Source organism: Argiope bruennichi, chromosome 3 (genome assembly GCF_947563725.1).
Source record: "Argiope bruennichi chromosome 3, qqArgBrue1.1, whole genome shotgun sequence".
Lineage (NCBI taxonomy): Eukaryota > Metazoa > Arthropoda > Arachnida > Araneae > Araneidae > Argiope > Argiope bruennichi.
The window spans coordinates 73,791,908-73,814,644 of NC_079153.1; the positions used below are offsets into that span (position 1 = coordinate 73,791,908).

At 29.3% G+C, this 22,737-nt stretch overlaps 1 protein-coding gene across 14 annotated transcripts in view; it reads left to right on the forward strand.

Annotated features, from left to right (window-relative positions):
* The window catches only part of LOC129962641 (disks large 1 tumor suppressor protein-like), a 402,450-nt gene that overhangs the window by 374,434 nt on the left and 5,279 nt on the right, over nucleotides 1-22,737 (forward strand). For 10 of the 14 annotated variants that reach the window (XM_056076505.1, XM_056076510.1, XM_056076513.1 and 7 more), the window contains 6 exons: nucleotides 3,577-3,621; nucleotides 8,612-8,656; nucleotides 13,228-13,281; nucleotides 17,184-17,285; nucleotides 18,483-18,655; nucleotides 20,454-20,563. In XM_056076505.1, the coding sequence (XP_055932480.1) occupies nucleotides 3,577-3,621; nucleotides 8,612-8,656; nucleotides 13,228-13,281; nucleotides 17,184-17,285; nucleotides 18,483-18,655; nucleotides 20,454-20,563 (529 nt within the window). The remainder of the gene's footprint in view (nucleotides 1-3,576; nucleotides 3,622-8,611; nucleotides 8,657-13,227; nucleotides 13,282-17,183; nucleotides 17,286-18,482; nucleotides 18,656-20,453; nucleotides 20,564-22,737) is intronic. The other 4 variants (XM_056076512.1, XM_056076511.1, XM_056076514.1 and 1 more) reach the window with 2 other exon arrangements.

Consider the following 22,737-nt stretch of genomic DNA (forward strand, 5'->3'; position numbering starts at 1 on the left):
TAACTTGAATTCTCCCGTTTAATTAATTTGCATTTTCTTGCAACTCTGCAGATATTTTTAACATTCAAAATTAAATAAATAAAGCATCAAAATGAGGCACCGTCCCGAATGGTGAGTGAGAGTCGCCATCTGAGGTCAAATGGTTAAATTTAACACATTTACAGGTCTTCAATATAAACATCTCCAAAAATGCGAGTTATATCAATGTAATATGATAACTCATTCCATACTCTTTCAGCATTTCTGGGGTGATGCTTTGAAAGTCTGCAAATATTAATGTCTTAAGTTTATTAGCGTCAGTTTCGAGCTGGGAAAAAAACATGTGCTGTAGTCCCAGAAAAAAAGAATCAAGTATTGCCACACACTCATAATTCTATCCTTTCAAAGCTTCACACCTGGTATGCAGAAAAAATTTTGGGATGAGATATCGTTCTGCTTCGATAGCCTTCATATTTCTGGCGTTCACATTGAAACACTTTTAATTATTTTGAACTTAAACTTGCAACTGTTATTTTTGATTTCCGATAAACAACAAGGCTATACTTATATTTTCTTTTAACTGTCCTGCAATGTTGGGCTATTCATTTATAAATACTTTGTATTATCAGAATAATATTGGACTTTTAAATTTGCTATTTTCATACCTTTCATTAATATATTTTCACAACAACGTAGAACATCAGAAAGTAGATGCTGCTTCAAGGCAATATGCCAAACAAAATATTTTAATGTATGTTAATTGGCCTATAGGAAGTCTTGTTAGTCATGTGAGCGAGCAGAGGCATTGTTCTCCTGACCAATGCCACCCTGCCTTTTGAAACTGCCAAGTAACAGAATCGTGCTTCTGTTTTCTTATAGTGTTGTATCCACCCTTAAACGTCTACTTTAATGCATAAATCACAGTGTAGAAGACCCTCTTCCTCTTCTTCTCCTTCTTCTACTCTTTTCTATCTTCCTGTGTAGCATTAAAGAAAAAGATAAGTTTCTACTTTATTTTACAGCTATATTCTACTTCTCATTTTAGTTTCTTCCTCATTTTCTGATCTTCTCCAATTTATGAAACTGTAAAAAAAAAAGTGTAAACTATTGAAAGATTATAATAAACCATATTTTCTCACTTGAGTTTGTCGTCTCCCTTTTCTTGCTGTATCTTTTAGTTTGTATTTCGATTCTTTTTCTGTTCTTTAATCTCAGTTTGTTTTTTGTGTGTGTAATTTACGAACTATAACATGGAACAAAATTAATAGATCGAATTTTAAATAAAAATAATTCGGATGAAGAAAATAATAAAAATTTAAATACAGAGAATAAAATATTTGAATATACTAAATAATTTTAGAAGAGATGGCGTAAATACCAAGTAATAATAAAATAATAAATGTTGGACTATGAAATCAAATTACCTCAGTGGATGATGGATGGAAGCTTAGTAAAATTAGCAACCCTTCCCATTGGCACATAATGTACATTACAGTTGCTAGAAATTTTGAATATAAAGGTTTTGAAAGAAAGAATGTCACTTTAATGAAAATATTTTAAAATATAAAATTTCTGAGTCCTATTTTTTTATTAATAAGACGATATTTTTAGATAAAAATATTTCTCTTAATTTTTTAAATTCAAAATGAGGAAAAATTATCATGAAATTTGACAGAATGTTTACATATTTTCATAATTCATACTGTTTTATTACGTTTGCGAATAAAATATTTAAAAGAAATTAGTTGTAATCCTTGATTTTTTTACTAATTATCAAGCAGTCAGATACTGAATTATGATTTTAAAGAAGCTTAACCCTCACTCAAACATTTTTAACTTTCAAATGCAAAAATATTCGATGATACATAATGGATACTGTTACCAAAAATAAAAGCTATGATATATAGTTTTTTTTTTCCTTTAAATACATTTGAAAAAATAACTGGTGTAAACAAATATTTTCTCTAAAACTATCGAAAAAATGGCACTTTTTGAATTTTATTTTTAAAGTTACGAAATATGTTGCTAATTAAAATTTTACAATGTTGAAATCGATTAATTTTATCAAAATTGTGAATCTGTGTAATTCAAGCTTATGAGAATTTGTAATAAAATAATGATGAAATTTTGCTAAAGAACACAGGGTAATTGAAAAGTTTCAGATTCTAAAGCATCAAAGTATTTAAATTTAATCTCTTACTTATATTAAAAAGTTATAAATAGTAAAGAAATATAATTAATTTTAAATTTATAATTTCTTTCGATATGCATTAAAAATGAAATAAAACATCTTCTAAAACTCAAACGTATCTGAATTTCGATGAGAATATTATGAATGAATTATCCTACAATTTCGAAAACTTCCTTTCCATTTTCAATGTAATGTCTACGATTTTCGAAAATAATGAACCATCGAATTTATTTTGGTACTTTTACAATTCCATATATTTTTACGAATCTATTACTTTTCAAATTTGCTAATCTCTTAATATAAACCTGTTTCAAAAAGAAATTGTTTTTATCTAATATAATATCTAAATATAATTATTTTTTACGGAAAATCCACAAAATGTTTCAAATAGTTCAAGACTTGCATTGTGTAACTTATTTCCTTAGAGATTGGCTAAAACCTACATAGTAGAAATCCCTTAGCAGATTTGAAGTTAGTCATTTCGTTCTTTATTTGACAGTCTAAACAGCATAAAAATGAATTTTTTTATTTCCTATTTGAGTTAACGAAATCAAATATTTAAAAAAAAATCGAAATATTACAGTTTCATTTAGAATTGCTTTTTAGAAATCACATTACAAATATTTAGAATGCTTATTCTTTTTATTTCTTATTGTCTTTTAACAATTTTACCTTTATTAGCAAAATTATCATTATATCGTTTAATTTAGCGAAAATTATATATAATGTCCATTCCTCCAATTATTTTTAAATTGCTTAAAATTTATTTACTCAAAAAGAATGTTATTAAAATATTACACAAAATAACGATATGTGTTGAATAAATCTAATTATCTTGGATCTTTCATTTTTTTTTTTAATCTTTACCTCAGTGTCGCTTCAAAAGTCTAAATATATTTTTATTAGCTGTATCATTCTAAAACTTTAAAACAAGTGAAGGAAATCAAAATATACTTTTAAAATATTGAAATAATTAAAACAATGCATTTAAATCTCAAAATAACTATTTTTAAAAAGTTGAAAGCGACAGAAATTAAGTAGACTCAAAGGAAAAAAATAGAATTTCTGTATCAAAGACAAGTTTATCTCTTTCTAAAAAAATCAAAGCTGCAAATTATAAAAACATAAAAGGAGGTGCAGCTTCTTAAGAATACTATTTCTTAGCCAATTAGGTGGGTAGTTTAATTTAGTTGCGTTCACTTTTAAAATTACTTCTGGAATAACAGCTGCTTGTAGTCAGGAACTCACTTGTATGAAGTATTGCATGTGCATGGCTGTTCGATGTGCTTTGCCGTGTGCAAAAGCTAACACTAATCAGAGAGGAAAGTGTTTTCAAATAAGCCTTTTCTTTTGATTTCTGCTGTGTTTGACCTCAGTGTGATTTTGTTCTTTTTTGTTGCATGCAGAGATGAATGTGACCAACACCAGCGACCCCGAGACCAGTAGCCTAAGTAAGTAGAAACAATGTTTGTGCTTCATTTTATATTATCATTGCTTTTTATATTATTTGTTTGCGCTTAAAATGACTTGGTTGGGTCTTCTAATACTATTAAGATGAAAGTTCTAGAAAAAACTCATTTTTACTCAGATAAATCGACAAAAATCGCACATAGATTATTTATGTGATGAATTATCAGACACCAAAACCATAATGGGAACAACGGAGCTTTAACTACTTAATGAAAGAGAAACATTTCACAGTAGCACTCGTCCAATGGTTCAGTTTCAGAGTTTGTAAAATGTAATGTTTAGGCTACAATTTAGCAAAAATTGTGAGTAGATATTTCCGATTTTTTAAACTTCGATGTACAAGCCGGTTTTGTTCATATTAGTCATTGACTAATGCTTGTTAATAAGCTTCGCTTTGCTGGTTGCTTTTAATTCATACATACATCGATGTATCAAATCTCTATTTATTTGAAAATCCTCTGTATTAAACATGGCGAATTTTGTAACAATACATAAGTCTCATTTGAATCAAATCACTGTTCATTAATTTAATTTTATCAAAAAATCATTTGTGAGCCTAAACTAACCTCTCCAATCCACCTATCCCAGAAATTGTGTATAATGTTCATATTTGTCTTGGGGTTCCATGTGATTGCGTATTTTAAATTTTATGTACAAATGCAAAATCAGTTGATATTATTTAACCCTTTACCCTCGGAAAAGTAATCCTATGTATAATTATTCACCTAATACAAGGGCTTGTTTATTGTGCCGAAAAATAAATATATATAATTGTTTTAAGTTGAATTTATCTGAAAAATTAATCTACTTCTTTTTACCATACTGTAGGCATTTTTAACAATCGATATTGAAAAATAAATAAAACGTCAAAATGGTGAGTGTGGGGCACCATCCGAGTGAAAAGGATTAATGTATAACAAAAAAAGCGATAAGCACAAAATTAGTTAAGAAAATTTAAATAAAAACTTAATTTCTTTTTAGCGGGCCTGTGTACTGAATACATAAATGGCGAAATTTATAACATAAGGTAGGATTCTTTTCCTTTTATTCTGTCTCTTGGCAACATGCCATTCTACCTCAAATCCACTGAAGCTCTGTCTCGCTGAAAAGTTGTCCATTCTGTCATAAAATACATTTTAGAAATTCGAAACTAGAAGGAATGTAAATTGGTCCTTCAAAAGTACTTCCGTCTCATTTTCTATTGTTCTTCTTATACATATAGATATATCAAATTAAACAGTAATGTTTTCAAACGAAAGCAATGCATAAAAATAAGAATTTCTATTTAAAAATAAAATCAACTTTCGCCACCTCTGAGGAATTTAATATCGTTTTTTCATAATGTAAATGCATTTTCATACTGATATGTTAATGCTGACGATTTCATAAGCTCAGCTGTTCGTAATCAGCATTGTACCATCCAAAACAGTTTGTTTTCAGAAAGTTTGTTCAAAAACGGAATTATTACAGAGCCTAATTTTTGATGCATTGTTTTAACCATCGTTAGCACATTATAAACAACCACGATTTTTGCACTACAATTCTTTGAAAATATCTATACATATTGTGACTATTTTTAATTCATTGTTTTCCATTATTTGTCGAAAGATTACTTTGCAAAAATAGGGAATCTCAGAAACGGTTGTTTGCTGTAGTGTCACTTAATAAAAACTGAAAGTTACAATGTTTATTGCGTGTACTTGATTATGTAAAGTTGCGTCATTTTTTGTAAGCAAACAAGACAACGCAAAAAAAGTCACTTGGAAATTATATGAAAATGTTATATTTAATCGAGCAGAATAATTTTTATTATTCGAATTAGATCAATATTAATAATGTAGGCGGCAGAATTTAGAGTTTCCATTTGTGGTAATTTTCGTTTTTAATGTTGATATTTAGACACGCTTTATGAAACTTTACAACAATTTACCGGCTCCCTTAGTTGGTATTTTCTACAGCAGGAAAACCTCGGCAGGATTTTACCTCTTTATATTATACATTTTAAGATTTAGAAACTCCATATGAGGAAAAAATGAATGAAGGGCCGTAACAAATGGAGTCCTGTTAATGGCGCTTGTAGAATAAGCTCACGAAGATTTGGAAATAATTTAAAATCCTAGCTGCTAGTTCTTTTTATTTTATTAAAATTTCTTTGAAGTGGCAGATTTCCCACTAGACGACCTAAGAAACTGCTAAATATTGCTTGGCGAAAAGGAAGGGGGCAGGCAGGTTGATTTAAAAAAATGTTTTTAGTCTAATTGTCAAAACATTTGCAAAAAAAAAACATGTGTTATGAATTCTAAAAGGAAGTAATGAATTGATAACACTTCATAAGTATGCTTTTTTGTGCTTGCTTCGCTGGATAAATTGCTTACTTTGATAAAGAGATGAGAGAAATATATTATTAGAAAACTTTAACCATTTTTCATTCATTTGTAATATTACAATATTCTGCATTTTACTTTCTGTTTATAAAAAAATCCTTTAGAATTTAAAATAAAAAAAATAGCAAATTCAAAAATTAAAATATGCTATTGATTCAATGGCATGAAGTTTATTGTTATGCTTCATGCAATTAATAATAAATTTCTCACCTTTAGATATCGCTAAGGGTGAAAAAAATGCTATTACAAATCTTATATCTAAATATTATCTTTTAAGAACCATAAATAAATTTCTGATTTCCATTGTCCTAATATTATGATTCTCTAACGGTGAAATGTCCAGCAAATATTTCTTAAGCATTGAATGTTTTCAAACCAACATACAACTTAAAATATGTGGTCTGATAAAACAATGAGTAAGAAAAGTTAAAACTAACAATAAAATACAACTCATGATTAAATATCAAAAAATTGCAAATTCGGATGAAGGCAAGCCTTTTGCTGTTAACAAAAATTTATATGTCAAGTTGGGCGCAAAACAAGCATTTGCTGCATTTTTACAAAATGATTCGGAAATCGAAATATTTTAATAATAATTTATATGTAAGGAAGACAACTTTTGAATTTTTAAAGCCTTAATTAAATAATCTTAAAGCCTTTATATCATATGGACAAATTAATAATCAAAGCCTTTATATCATATCGAGTTATCGTTCCTCAGACTTGAAGGCTGAAATTAGAACAATTCAAAGACACAACAATTCGATACAAAAATTACATATAATCCGCACCTTAAGTATTCTATGGATTCTTAATTGCATGAATAAAATAGCTCACTCCCAAAATAAAGAGTCATTTAATTACATTAAAAAAAAGAAAGCATAAAAGGTTACGAACTCAAACTGATCAACCTATTGTTTGTCGAACTGCAAAGGGATTATAACCAATGGTGATCAACTGAAACGAAATAATTCTCAACCATAAGGATTTGAAATTTCATTTAAGGTGGCAACTGGAATTTGATCTGATTCTAACCATGATGACATTCGTGATGGAAATCTCTCAAAATTAAAGGGCTAATTTGTTGTGGTATGATAATCATTTCTGCTTAAGGAAAAGGAACTTTTAGCTAAAAAAAGCCATAATTCTAGACAAAATTTGTGGATTCAAACCGATATATCTTCGATAGATTTGAGCTCGTGTTATGCAGTTTATCATCGTGAGTACAGAATTCGCTAGCTTTGGTAACCAAATCATGTATCAGAAACTCGGGATGACAGTTGCCAATAAAGATATCAAATAATGTATTGTAGCCATAACTGGTAAATGCATAAAATAGTAAAGCATTTTTACAAATAATAAAGAATATTGAGATACTGATTGATTTGAGATGTCTTACACCCAGCATATTGGCATACTTTAGAGATATGTTTGCAAATTTTCAATTTAAGTTTTTTTTTAAAGACAATTCATTGAATCGATATCAATGTATTATTTTATGTTTTATCCTTTCATTGACAAGCTGGTAAGTTTCAAAGTGTCATTTTATTTCAACTACAGTTTTGTAAAAAGAGTGATTCAATGACTATAAGATTCTGTCTTTATTTAGAATCACATAAAAAATTTGATGTTTAATCTGCAAGACGGAAAAATTACATACTGACCAAAACAAAAAATTGCTGAGGAAATCTAAGAGTATCGAAACAATGAACTATTATCTTAAAAAATTCTATGATAAAATTTATTGCAACTAACATCTTAATTCGCTTATGATAAATCAGCTATGATCTAACCAACGGAGTTGAAGTTTTGTTGAAAATGCTGCCAAAAGCTGATTATCTTTTGATTCAAAAACATTGGCTGGATCGGAAATTAATACAACGGAAAAGATCGATAAACTCTCTAATTATCTGAAAAAGGGAGCTAATTTTTCTTAAATGTATTTAAAAATTTTGATAAGACGTTAAGGATATTCTTTACGAAGATATTCACTGATCAAAGCTTAAGCGAAAGTGTGTTATTCAGAATGAAATAAAAATTTTAATAATTGAGTTTTGTTATCACAATAAACAGGGAACTGGAATTTACGGTCTCTCCTTGCTCTCCAACTGTCTTGTGGCTGTGTCATTTTATCTTTCTGAATAAATTTCCATTGTAATAAAAGCACTGAATTGTAGGAAGTTTCAGATTAATTTTTTGGTTCCAGATGAAGTAAACAGCTGTCATTTTCATGGCTATCATTTAACTAATGACCAGCTATGTTTGTTTTTATAATTTCATTATTTTTCTTCAGAGAATACGATTTTATTTATGTATATGCTCATAAAACTGTTGCGAAATTCCACACTCATATTTTAATACAACTATTTAATAGTTAATATAATACAGTCATAATTTTCGGGGTAGTAATCCATTTAAAAACTTGCTGCAAGGAGGAAATAATTTTAATTTTTAAAATTTCCGGAATACATTAAAAATGTTTGAAAATTCAGATTTCTAAGTTGTATGAAAGTATTCTATTTGATAAATTTCCTTAGTTGTTCTTTTATGTTAGGAAAGTATTTTCATTCAAACATGTATTTTTCAGATGACATTGCAGAAATGGGCCCCACACCAAAATCTTCTAAGTTTAGTGAGTGACCTTTACTCTTTCTAGTGACAAAATATAAATTCTAACTACTTCTAGAGAAAGATTCTACAAGAAAATATAAATTAATTATCGTAATATTTTACTAAAGAAATAATTGAAATACAATATATTGTCGTTGAGTAAGTAATGACGTATATCCCAGTTTTCCAAAATTTACAATAGTAAGGAAAACCAAAATTTTCGTAATTAATAACAAATAGTTCTGACATTTTTTTCACATTTTATATTAACATGAGAATGTCGATTCTTACATGATGTGAAAAAAAAAATCAGAAACATTCATTTTATTGCTTACGAAAATTTTAGCTTTTTTTTCCTTGCAGCATTTTAAAAATTAAAATAGATAATGTTACTTGTTACGCGAATATATACAAGGTGATTATTAAGTCTTTCTCTTATTACAAAATATTATTATCAAAAAATATATATAATTTGTCATGTGGTTGTTCCAATAGATTGTGAAGACGTTTGTAAAGGTTTTAATGGAACATACTGAGGTTAATAAATTTCTTCATGGAGTACCCTTGCTAGCTCAAAGAATGTCAAGGTGGTATTTCAATTCTCGTCTGCTAGTATCCATTTTGGCTGTCACACTGCGATTTGAGTATATCAATATCTTCAATTAGTGTTGTAAAAACTTTGCCCTTTATTCAATCCCAATATTGGCAATGAACAATAATGATCGATTTCATTTCATGGAAATTAACAAATTGTTTCCTTTCAACGACGCCATTGTTCAAGAAATCGAATGCATTATATTTCTAGTTTTTGTTGCGCTATCTATTTAGCCAAAAAAATTAAGAACACGATTATTCCATAGTAAAAATTTTACAGCATTGTATTCAATCGTCCTTTTTTCTTACTTTTTATAATCAGGGAAAAGTTGTATTTTGGCTGTATAGAAAGAAAACTACATTTTTTAAACGTCACATTCTTGCTTTATAGTTTCTGATTCATCTGTTGTGTTGCCTAATTGCTGCCCCTCGTAAAATTACTTCTGCTTAAATCTGGTTACTTCGATTACAGTGTTCATATCTTGCATTCTTAAGGGATAGATAATTGAAGTATACATATTGAGGGTTATTTAAAATTAAAGGGGTAACAAAATGCAAGTAACTCCGGGAGCTCTCTATCTTATAAAAAATAAGAGAGGTAGCTTTATCTCTTAGGTAACACTAAAATTAAGATTGTGACCCTAATATTTTTATTGCTGCTATTTACCATACGATATTGCATGTAATTAAAAACTTTTCCAAAATGGTTCTACCTTCTATTTTACGAACCCTCGCTCGTATAAAATAGAAAATGCAATGATCTAAAAAGTATTTCGTTGAACACAGAATTATTACTCCGCACGTTATAAAAATTATTTTACAGTGGGTAGGACTAGAGGATTGTATTTCTTTTTCTTGTCATATTGATCTATTAAAGAGATATCTAATTGTTTGGGAAAAGTCCGTCATGGTTTTTATTGGGCAGATATTAACCTTTTTTCCTTTTCAAAAATCTGGCAACGAAAAAGATGTTATTGGTCATCAACAGAAAGCAGTTCCACAAAGAAAAGGCATTAAGCAGTACAATTATCTATTTACTTCATCAATCTATTAATGGGGTGACGATGTTGAGCTAATGGTCCCATTCATACGTTGACGTTCCTGGTAGTCTGATAGAAAGAATGAAAGATACCCAACTCCATTATTGTATTGCTTTTCTTTATTACCTCATTAGATGACATCTCTCATTTCAAGAATGAGCTGTCTTACTAGTTCAATTAAGAATAATTAGAATACTTGATGTTTATAAATTATTTGTAATTTATGTACTAAATTATAACAATTTGGAATGATTTAATGTCATCTTATAAATTTGAGAAACAATTTGATAACGATAATTAAGGGATTAATTATTAAAAATTCTATTACTGGAGTGGTACTAGCTATTACAATAGCATCATATAACTATAAAAAAATAACATTTCTACAGAATTAAAAATGATTTTAAAAAACCTTCGTCAAATACTAAAATTTAAAATATAAAGACGTTATGAAAATCTGAGTTTCTAAAAATGCAATCTTTTAGTGCATTTTATTAAAAAATTATATAAGACTAACTCAAAAATTCAATTGATCTCCGCTTTAAACTTTAATTATAAATTTTAAAGATCAATAAAAGGAACATTAATTTAATAAATTTATTTTCATTATAACTGGAAATCAAATATTAAATTTTGAAATGGTGTTGGAATGGAATAAAATGGAATAATATTTTATTGTCTTGTCAGAATTTACTTGAAGGTCCTGAATCTAAACATTACTGTTCGACAAACAGGTCGATTACGCTTAATTTATTATTTATTTATTACTAATTTATTACACTGGTTGTTTTTTTTTTCGAAGCATATTATTAAGGAAAAAATTTTCATATTTAACGAAATGCAAATACCTCTTTTGCATAGTCGATACGTACCTACTCTTTTAACTGATCTTACGTTATCTGAATCTCGAGATAATAATCATAGTTAGTAGAAAACAAAGACCAATAAAAAATTGTAAATTTCGAAAGTTCATTATCCATATCGTATGTATGACAGTTTAGAAAATATGAGAGATAATAATTCAGACTTATCTTCTGGAATGCTTCAATAACTAACAAACATCAACATACAGGAAAAACTGCATGATCTATCATTGTGCTAAGATAAATAGTCCTAATTAGGATCTTAATATAATTAAAAAAAATATTTGATATATTTGCACAAAAATCAATAATATCAAATACCAATGGTCGAAATTCTATGAAGCAAACTTTAAATTGATAACAAAAATTGGTTAGTTTTATAGATCTCGTTGTATGATTCTAAGATCCGTAGGATCCTGCTTACGCCATTCAATAATGTGTCATTGGTTAAAATAGCATATGCTTCACACAATGCTAATTTGGGAGCGATTCTAGTTATTTGATTATACTATAGATTTGTCAATTAAATTGAAAATTTTAAAATTCGAAACAAAATTACTTTTGAAACTAAATGCGTGGTCTTAACCTATTTTTAAATTTATTGCAAAACATTTCCTCTATGATTTCACAAGATGGGCGGTTCTTTTTATATTCGTTGCAACGTCAAAATATATGTAAAAATTCCTACCTTCCATTTCATCCTTTTTATTACCATCTTTACCTAATGAAATAAATTCATGCTAACATGAAACATGTCAAATGAACTAAGCCGTTAAATTTGAGAATTTAATGTACATCTTGTAGGGGAGTGGCTGATGTAACAGCGCAATTAGACAGCATGCATTTAGATGCTAAAAGATAAGCTCTTATTATCATGTGGCTGGGAGTGAAACGCTGCTGGTTTTAGACATTTTCCAGCCCTAGGCATTGCGCATTATAGTCACTTTTTAAATAATATTAGTTAAAAATAAATGTTTAATTTAGTTTCACATGTTTTTAACTTGAGACTTTTATTCATAACTTTTAAGACTCATTAACTTTTATTCATAATTGAGAGGCATACATGTTTGTATAAATATAATACAAGTAAAGCGCCCGGTGATTATAAATGCTTGTAATAATAAACTGAATGTAATGAAACAGATAGGAACCTGAACAATTATTTTTGTTTCAATAAAGTCGTCATATTATTTTATTAATAACTCGTTATTAGCCTAATTGCCAAATAAATATCTTTTTAATAACCTGCCTGAGGCTACCCTTATCCTAGCTGCACCAAGTTACTAGGCTAATCAGAAATCCGGCATTAGTTTAATGTGAATTGACACTAAAACACACACTTTTTTTTTTTTTTTTCATTTTTCAAAAAAAAAAATGTTAGGAAATCAGCCATCTTTAAATGAAATTGAAAGTGAAAGAAAAATAAAGTAAATTATTTAATAGGGGAAAATCGTCAGCTACTGAAAATAATATATTTAAAGGAAAGCAAATAGACAAGCAAAAATGTTCTGTCCAATCTCGAGTTTTAAATAATATCGAAGAAATTGTAAAGTTTCAACTTTTTAAGACTGTGAAATTTTACAAAAATACAAGAAGTGGTTTCAGATTACCCCTATTCTTAATCTGCCATTACACTACAAAAATGGTGACTGATTTTTTAATTTTAACTTTCTTTTTATAATGACATATTCTTTAAATCTGTTATATAACTCACTAATTGTTTTCCTTCAATCTAAATTTCTAAAGTTGTAGATCAACAAGACAGTTCTTAGGTGGACAATAATGATCGTTAAATATTTGGATTAATAATCTAAAGAGAAAAGTCCTTTTTAAAAGAAAACAAATATACAGTATTTTTTTCTATCGAAGAAAAAGGCATTATGTATGCTGACTGAATTTTATCACTTTGTTTCACAAGCATGGCGTTTTATTTATTTATTTTTTGTTGTTGTTGTTGATATGAAAATAATATCTCGAAAAAATTTGTACCTCACGAATGAACATTAATAGCATTTGATGCATTAATTAGAATTTTCATAATACTAAATTTTGCTAAAAATCTCGCAGACGATATAATTGTTTAATCTTTCTTTCAGGAGGAACAGCGGAAGAACCCGTTCTCTCGTACGAAGCGGTAGTGCAACAAGAAAGTAAGTTTTTTAAATTCATTTTTATTAAAATTCTTTCATGTTCTTAATGATGGAATTTTAAAATCGAATTTTGGTCTATTTTCAATGTGCTAAATTTCTAAAATTTTAGATTCTTGATTTAAGTGCAGTATTTTAATAATTTCAGAGAAGAACTATGAATGAATCTATTCATTTAATTAAATTTTGATTCCATAAACCTGGCTAGCTGGTTCGTCAGAAATATTAATTTCAATTAAATTGTTTAGATCATAAGTCCCTCGCATTTCCAGATATTAAAATCGTACTATTTTAAGTGTCTTACATATGTTCTATTCATTGTGTGTGTGAGCGTTGCTAATGGTGACTAGTCCCATGACATCATAGCACTATTTCCATAATCCATTTTCTAAATTCCGCAGATAGTAAGTTCAGTATTTTTTTCGTCTTGTTGACTGCACGTGTATTAAATAAAATCCTTCTTTAACTTTCAACAACCGAAGAAAATCACGCAATTAAATATTTGATGAAACAATAGGACCATTTTAAATTTCAGAGCAAAATAAAATATTTTTATATTGCAATATTAAATGTATTTCTTGAATTAAGTTATAATATTGCAATAAAATATGTTTTAAAAATTGGTAAATTCAGGAAACTTTGCACGAATATTAAATTAGTATCGTTGATATGATACTTTTTTAATTTTAAAATTATGTAAAAATAAACTTTGATGGAAAAACTTCAAAACTTTGCTTAACTTTTAATTAGTTAAAATTCTAATTGAAGCAATTTTCATGAAATTTTAATCTATGTACGCGCCAAATTTAGTAGCTGTAGGTCAAACAGTCTGACCCGTAGAGTGCCAACATTTACACGCTCACATTTTCATTTTTTATTATTAGTAGAGAGATATTTAGAACAGCTTATTAATATTTGCGATGTCTTTAAAAGAAAATTAGAGAGAAGTTTTTGTGTCTGTATAACGAAAATATTGTCCTCGTTCAGTCGCACTTATTAACTGTGAACGTCAGAAAATGTTCAAGAGATTCACATGAAATGGACCTTTATTTATTTAATTCTCTATAATTTACAAAATGAACCTTGTAACTTAATAAAGTCCCTTTAGTTAAAGGAAAAACGAAGTCTAAAAATGAAATTTTTTCATAGTTTATGAATTGCCAATATTTTCTACTTTTCCCGAATTTTCAAGAAACGCGCACACGTGATGACTTATTGTAGTCTGTTCCACTTATTTGGGCATCTATTACATGAGGCAGCTGTTTATTTGGGTCAAATTTCAAGGAACGGAATCCAAACTAATAAACTAATGCATAATTTAAACACATAATCGGAATTGGCCTGTCATTACGTGGGGAAATGGGACGTTTCTGCTTTTTCGAATTTTTTATTGGACATTGAATAGATATGAGTTACCAGTTATTATTATTATAGACTGTGCAATAGACGTGAATAGGTTAATGCTTCTTACCACACCACTTCTCGTGTATAATATAAGAATTAATTTTTAATGATAAATATTATATTTTAAATAATATTTTAATATACAATATTTTTCGGTGAATGTATCGCCCTTACCAAAATACCGAAACAGGATTTTATTATTTCATAATAAAAAGGTTTCGCTAGATAAAAGCAGCTATATAATATGCAAGCTATCATAGACTCTATTGTATAACTGGATGTAAAAAAATCTACTTTTCTGTATTAAACGGAATCCTTTAGTGTAATCCAGCAGAAAATGTATTTGAAAGTATATTGCCTAGGAACCAATAAATCAATGGCTTTCTACAGATATAGGGCAAAACGTAATATTAGCAATCTAGTATTGAAGACTATGTATATTTGGTGATTTTAAAATTATGGATAATTAATTGTCTCGATGGAGCGGGGAGAAGGAAGATACCGTGTCGAATTTTTAAAACCACCCTATGAAAAGGGATTGCGGATAAAGTAAGCGCTAAACAATGTAAAAATAAGAAGATACTTGCATTTTTAGCGAATTTTTAAGCAGTTGATATTTCTAATGTTGATAAAACTGACTGCTTCATGCTGTGTTATATTACTTCTAGCAGTCCCTTGTGTTGCAAGTATATTGAAATGTCTGCATATAAAAAGATACTAAAGCACATTATTGTCCTTTGCAATGCAAATACATGAGATATTAACCAAAAAAAAACTAATATTATCGGAAAAAATACTATTTCCATGTTTTAAGCTGTTAAAATTCGTTAATTTATCAAATTACTATACTTTGTTCTTTGCACATTTAATAAAAGAGCAATTTTGAGATTTAGTTAACCTGTAATCTAACAGGTAATCAATAAAGTCTGCCTTTATTTCTATCCGCAAGATGAAAATGTACAACATTTCACTTATTCTGCATCAAATAAAACGATAAATTAGAATTTTATCTTGTCACTTACTATGTGCAAGCTTGTTGCTGTTCTTAACGAACCATCATTTTTCCTGAAAAGATCTTAGCAGTATTGAATTACATTGTTCTCTTGGAATAAAACTTTTGTGAAATATCTAGTAATGATATCCGGTCGTTTTAACATTTGCATTTCTTATGCATCATTTAATACAGGAAATAATTATTCGCTACTAAAGAGTAAATTTTAGAAATACATTGTGAACATTCTTAAATTCTGATGTCAAAAGTGTTTTTTTAAGCATCACTAAATTAAATCTCTTTTGAGGAGAATCATATTATATATAGTTACAACTCCAAAGCTAAAACAACTTATACAGATATTATTTGATCTCCAATCGTAAAATATCACAGTTTTGTAAAGACTAACTGTTTAATTATTAGAATAATTAATATTCTTTTAAAATAAGCATTTATTACAATCCCTAATCAATTTTTATCAACAATATAATCCATTTTTTAAGTGCGAGGAAGAAAAAAAAAATGTTCAATTGAGACTTGTATTAATTAGAAATTTCTTGCTTAATCATACAGTCGTATATGTTGCTATTTACCAAAGTGTGTGTGTGTGTGTGTGTGTGTGTGTGTGTGTGTGTGTGTGTGTGTGTGTGTGTGTGTGTGTGTGTGTGTGTGTGTGTGTGTGTGTGTGTGTGTGTGTGTGTGTGTGTGTGTGTGTGTGTGTGTGTGTGTGTGTAACGAATATGCTAGTCGAAATTTAAATAATATTTACAATATGATATGTGAGGGCAATTATTTCAAATTCCATCTTCCATTAAAAGCAAATAATCAAGATTTAAATAATTTTTTAAGTAATAGGAAAATTTAAGATGATTTTTAACAAACATTTTTCTGAATCAATGAGATAAAATTTTACTTAAATATCTTTCTTTTCCTTTTTTTAACACCTTTAAAATCCGTTTACCATAAACATATTGCGATACCCCATGTTACTTATTGACGTAGTGCTCAAAGGGAACAATTTTTATTTAATAAAAGATTAATTAAATATCACGAAATTTCATCAAAAACCTTCCTTATATTTCTTAAAAAATTTTAACAGAATTGGAAAAAAATATTTTAAATGATTTGAATCTCTATTGACTGCATTAAAATTGGCATGTTAATTTTATTTCTTTAGATTATCAAAAAATTAATGCCATCTTAATGGATTGCAAAAAAAAAAGATAAATACTGCAGGACAATTAAGATCTTTAAATGTCATTCAATTTTCTGAACTGAATTTCTGTTCGTTAAAGATTGCAGTTTAAGACACATTTTTTATAAACTCTTTCATATTATCAGTTACAAAAAAAAAATTATGGAATCTATTCCCTAAAGAGAGAGAAAATTCTTTATTAGACCTATTATTATCACTCAAATTAGTATTTTTCACCTGCAAATGAATATCAAATGCTCTTCTAGAATAAATGAATATAAAACCTGATATTTCAGTCTTCTTTATTCTTTTCAGTCACATATGCTCGGCCGATCATCATCTTGGGTCCTTTGAAAGACAGGATCAACGATGACCTCATATCAGAATATCCCGACAAATTCGCCAGCTGTGTACCACGTAAGTGCCGCTTTTTTATTATTGTTATTTCAACATAAGTTTTCAAGTATTTCCTCACTTTATTCTTCAACACCAGCTTTCAGTATGTTATATTACTTAAAAGCCTATCGTATTCCTTCTCAGTTAAATCAGACGTAATAGCTCTATTTTAATAAAAATTAAATGTACGTATCCCTACGAAGAAATATTGGCTGGTTGATAGAACTATAGAACCCTTTCAAAAGGGCTACGGTAATCTGGTTGTAAGCTTTCAGTTATATTTCTTGTATGTAAATCAATTCAAAATAAATGTTCATTAACATGCAAAGAAATCAGGATTGCAAACTTCAGTCCTTTTTGCCTAGGAATCTAATATAACATATGTTCACAATAGAACTAATGTGACTTGAAATTGTGAAAAGAACGTGACATTCTGGAAGCCATGTTACAGAGAATACCTGCTGGAAAATATACTGAAAACACGAATATCTAACAGCCGATAGAGCTATATTGGCTATATATTATCTATATATAATTCCGAGCTATATATAATCTTCTTTTATGCCAATCGAAATGTTGATGCTGAAGCGTTATGTAAGGTACTGCCTTGTTGTCCGTGGATTTTCAAACATAAACAGATGACAATTATGAGCAATGGCTTGATCTGCCTTTGAAAATGTATATTCATGATTGCAGGGGGAAGGGACTGTTAAACATGCCTATATTACGACTTGTTGCTATTTTATCACAGTGTTATATTTTGCTATACTTTTTGTACAAAATCCCATATTCTTTAGGTTATTATTATTTCGTTCTGTACTCCTGACTTTTGAATAAACTACTAAACAATCATTCAAAATCGCTATTTGTAGTGAACGTTAAATCTGATCGTACAAGATATTGTACGATATTTCCACGATGTTCTTCGATGTTTTGAATGGCGGCAAATATATCGGGAAGATATTATACCAATGTTGTTAGACATTTTGTAGGGTAGTAAATTAGATGACTATTGGTAATGTGAAAAGGTATTTTCTTGGTTCACTTTTTCAGAATTAAACTAACCATAAAATGCAAATATTTCCTATTAAACTTCAATGTAAAATCCTATTCGTAATCCTATTTAATCCTGTAAAATCCTATTCGTAATCCTATTTAATCTAGTAAAATCCTATTTAAATCCTATTCGTGTTGTCTTAAAAGTATATTCACTTACAGACACGACTCGTCCTAAACGGGACTACGAGGTGGATGGGAGGGACTATTATTTCGTGGCGTCCCGGGAACAAATGGAGCGAGACATCCAGAACCACCTGTTCATCGAGGCAGGACAGTACAACGACAACCTGTACGGCACCAGCGTTGCCTCAGTCAGAGAGATGGCGGAGAAGGTAATTATTGATCTTTGTTCTGAAAGATCTACGCTGTTATGGTTAGATTTTTCGTTATTTTATAAATCTGACATGCAAAGCAAAAGCTTGCTCATTATACTTCGTTCTCTTAAAATGCAGTAGTCTTGATAAGCAACTTAAAATATTATCACATATTACAGAAAAGTTTTTCTCCTTTAATATCTTTTCAATTATCTCTTTTAATAATAAAAGCGATTATGTATGTGGCTGCCAATTGCCACTCGACAGGGCAAATCATTGGACATAGAACTATGGAATTTGGCACATATATACTCTGCAAAGTAGAAAACCTTTAAGAATTTTTTTTTTAATTTTAAGAAAAATTGTGCTTAATTTTAATATTTAAATTTTTCTTCAGCGCCTTCAAGAAATATTGCCTCGTAGCAATTTTGATACTGATGAAGTTTTGTGCATTTTTTAAAATCTTTTTTAAGAAAAAAACCTTGACCATAATTTGGAACATTACTTTTATTGATGGAAGAAAATTTAAATGATTTTATTTTTTTACAAAATTTTATTGTATTTTTCTTTCTTTGTTTCGGAGCCCAAGAAATGAAATTTCTATTTGTTCATTTCTTTTCTTTTGCAATACCGTATAGAATTTTTACTTTATTTTATTCCATCTTTTTTTTTTTTTTTTTTGCAATATTTTAATACTTCAAATATGCTAAAAAATCATATTGGCTGTTTCTAATTTCCTTTAATAGCATATTTCAATGTAACTATACGGCTCATGAAATTGTTGCGGCGCATTATATAATTGAACTGCGCATATTGCGTGAGGCACAGTAAAGCGATTCGCAAGACAACGAGGAATTAAATGTTACATAACGCGGACATTTAACTTTTCATTCCGATGTGATTGGTGTCATGTGACTTTATTACTTTAGGGAATAAAGTATGTACATGTATATAACTAACATCACAAATGTAAAGTCATTAAAAAAAACTGCAAAATATTCAGCTGGTTTCATCATTAAAAATAATTAGTTGTGAATATCAAGCCAGATTTAATGGAAAATATACAAAACCAGTAATCCTGCGAATCAACTGATAACCGAATGTAACAAATCACAAACAAAAACAATGAAGAAAATTTTCACTTTCATTCAATAGATCATTTAAAGACAACATAATTGTTTTAAAATTTCATTATTATGTCTCATTGAATATATATAGCTAAGGATTTTGTATGTAATTTTTCTGAAAAGAAATATAAAATCAAAATTCACTCTAGCCTTTTTCACATCGCAACATATAGCTTTTCGAACTCGCACTCTCTCATGATATACCAAAATTCTTTATGGCATTATTCATAGCTTCATTAATTTAAATCAAAGCTAAGTAAAAGACATAAATCTTTTGCGTTAATCTATAACGATAACTATAGTACGTAACAATAAATTACTTTCATTAAGTTGCACAATATAAAAAAAATGCTTGTTGCAACATATTAATTCATATAAAGTAGAATAAAACAAAAACAAGCAGAGGAATCAGACAAAAATCGAAAAACTAATTTTAATTCTCAGTTGTGATAAAATGGTGATGGATGATTCTAAAATTCAAGGAGCGGATCTACATAAACATTCCTTATCCATCAAAAAAATTAAAATTGCAGACTCAAATACTAAAAATATGCAATATTTTTTTATCTTTTTTTTTCATATATTCTATTTGACAATGTGAACGAATCTATAAACGATAAAGTTTTAAATTAAAACTTAAGCAAGTGAATAAGTGTTTTCTCTGGCTTCATAAGTTATCTTCAACACAGGGCAAACACTGTATCCTGGATGTAAGCGGGAACGCCATCAAGAGACTGCAGATGGCCAGTCTGTTTCCGATCGCCATCTTCGTCAAACCAAAATCTGTTGAAGCAATCATGTATGTGACCGTTTTATCTTCTTTCCCATTTTGTTTCTTCTCTGTATTATTGACACATAAACTGAGCACAAAGTTTTAATGCACAAAATTTATTACATTTTGCCATATTTATTTTTCTTTGTAAGTAATATAATGAAGTTTCTAATAAGATTAATTAATTTAGGTAGATAGCAGTATTTTTCCCTTTTAATTGTAGAATGGCAAAACAGAATTTTAGCTCTCACTATGTTGTCAAGGATACTTTGGGAGTTCTTTCGCCGATTTGTTGGTCGATGAAATACAGTCCTTTAGTAACAAACGACGACGTTTATTGAACACGAATACAAGGACAGCAAATATACACCCGTGACGAACACAGGCAATACAAGACAGCACACTACAACAAATAGTAGCCCACAAGTAGTAATCAGTAGTAATAACAACAATAGCACACAAAGCGGCCAGACAGAATTCGGCAGAAGGAAGGAATCTACATAGTTTCCCTCCCGATCTCTCCAAACGTCTGCAAATCTCCACTGTCTCCTCGCTTTAGCTGTATCCAATTGTAGACTCACTACTACACGACTCAACACTGCTTCTACAATAAACACGACTAAACATACAACTCAATTCAGCAATCACTTGAGCACCACACAATGTTTGCTCTTCTCTGGATTGATGCATCTACCCGCCGTTGATTCTACACGATTCAATACACGACCGTTTCACGACTACGACTGACTGCAGCTTGAGACTGCTGGCCTTTTATAGTTCCCGGGAGGCGGGAAAAGAAGGTTCTAGACCAATCAGGCGTATCTCGGTTCCTAATGGCTCAACTACTAAAATTCTGGAAGTTTCCAATAATATCTATTTTGTCGCCACGCTCTGAGATTACTGACGCGGCACCCGATCAGGACCCAACAGAGCCGATCATAAAGCGGTCTTTCCAGTGATTGAACTAACCGTGCTGGAAAGCAATATTACAGGTTTGTGACAATATATTCGGCTTTGTTTTGCAACTCAGCATTTATTATTCTAGCTTTTAATACTTATCAAAAGACTTGTGTAATAAGAATTCTTCCTTTAAAGAGTCTCAAAGGAAGAAAAACCCTCGTTGGCCAGATGGTAAAGACTCGGTTTCAGAGGCGGAAAGTTCCGCGTTTAAAACTCAATTCCAACAACCATGTAAGTGGATCTAGTGCACTTTAAGTCCATTGGGACCAAATGTCCTCCCGCTAGTATACCGACTACTTCAGTGGCATACCAGCGAAAGAAAATGGAAAAAGTATCAGCTCATACGTCGTCGCCATCATCTGACCTGGTTCACCTCTAAAAGAAAGTGCTTTGTAATCTCAAAATCTAAAGGATTATGATCATAAAATCTAAATTATATTAGAATGAAGACTGCCACGTTGATTGTCAACCCTCATCGAAGCCTCTTTGTTCGAACTTCTTTGCACGGATTTTTTTTTTTTTTTTTTTTTTTTTTTTGATTTCACTGCTTACGTTTATGGGCTAGTTCCTTTATCTATTTGACATAAAGAAGCTACCGGCTCCTCTGAGAAGGCATTGAGATTAAAATGAATGACCATCGTCTCGAAAATATTGGCAGAAAAAGGAGGTTAAGGAACTACCAAACACTGACCTGATTCATCGATACCGGCACAACTTCTCCAGTTGAATATGTATTCCGTAACTTTAATGCAGATAACTCGATACACTATCGGGTTATTAAGAAGAAAATAAAAACATTTATATGGCAACGATATTTTCATCTACGAATCCAATGGGTAACTATTCGATAATAAAAAAAATACCTCAATAGGGATATGCAGTGACGAAAATTATACTGCTCTAAACGGTTATTTTATTCTACCATTTTATAATGATGGAAAGACTTTTGTAATCCCCCTGTCTAAAGTGTGTCATTCTAAAGAAAGGTGTATATGAAATGATCATCAAGATTTTAAAGCTACTTATTAATGCTATGGCATGTTTAAAATAATCATTCAAATATATATTAATAAATAAAAGTTTTTTTAATGTAGAAAATGGAAGCAGAATAGGCAAGTTAATCCTTTTCTTTAGTCAACACATCTGAAGTAACTGAAACTATATCCAAACTGAAAATTGAAAAAAATCATTAGGAATGAAGACACATAAGAATGTACAAACAAAATTTTTAAAAAGAAAAT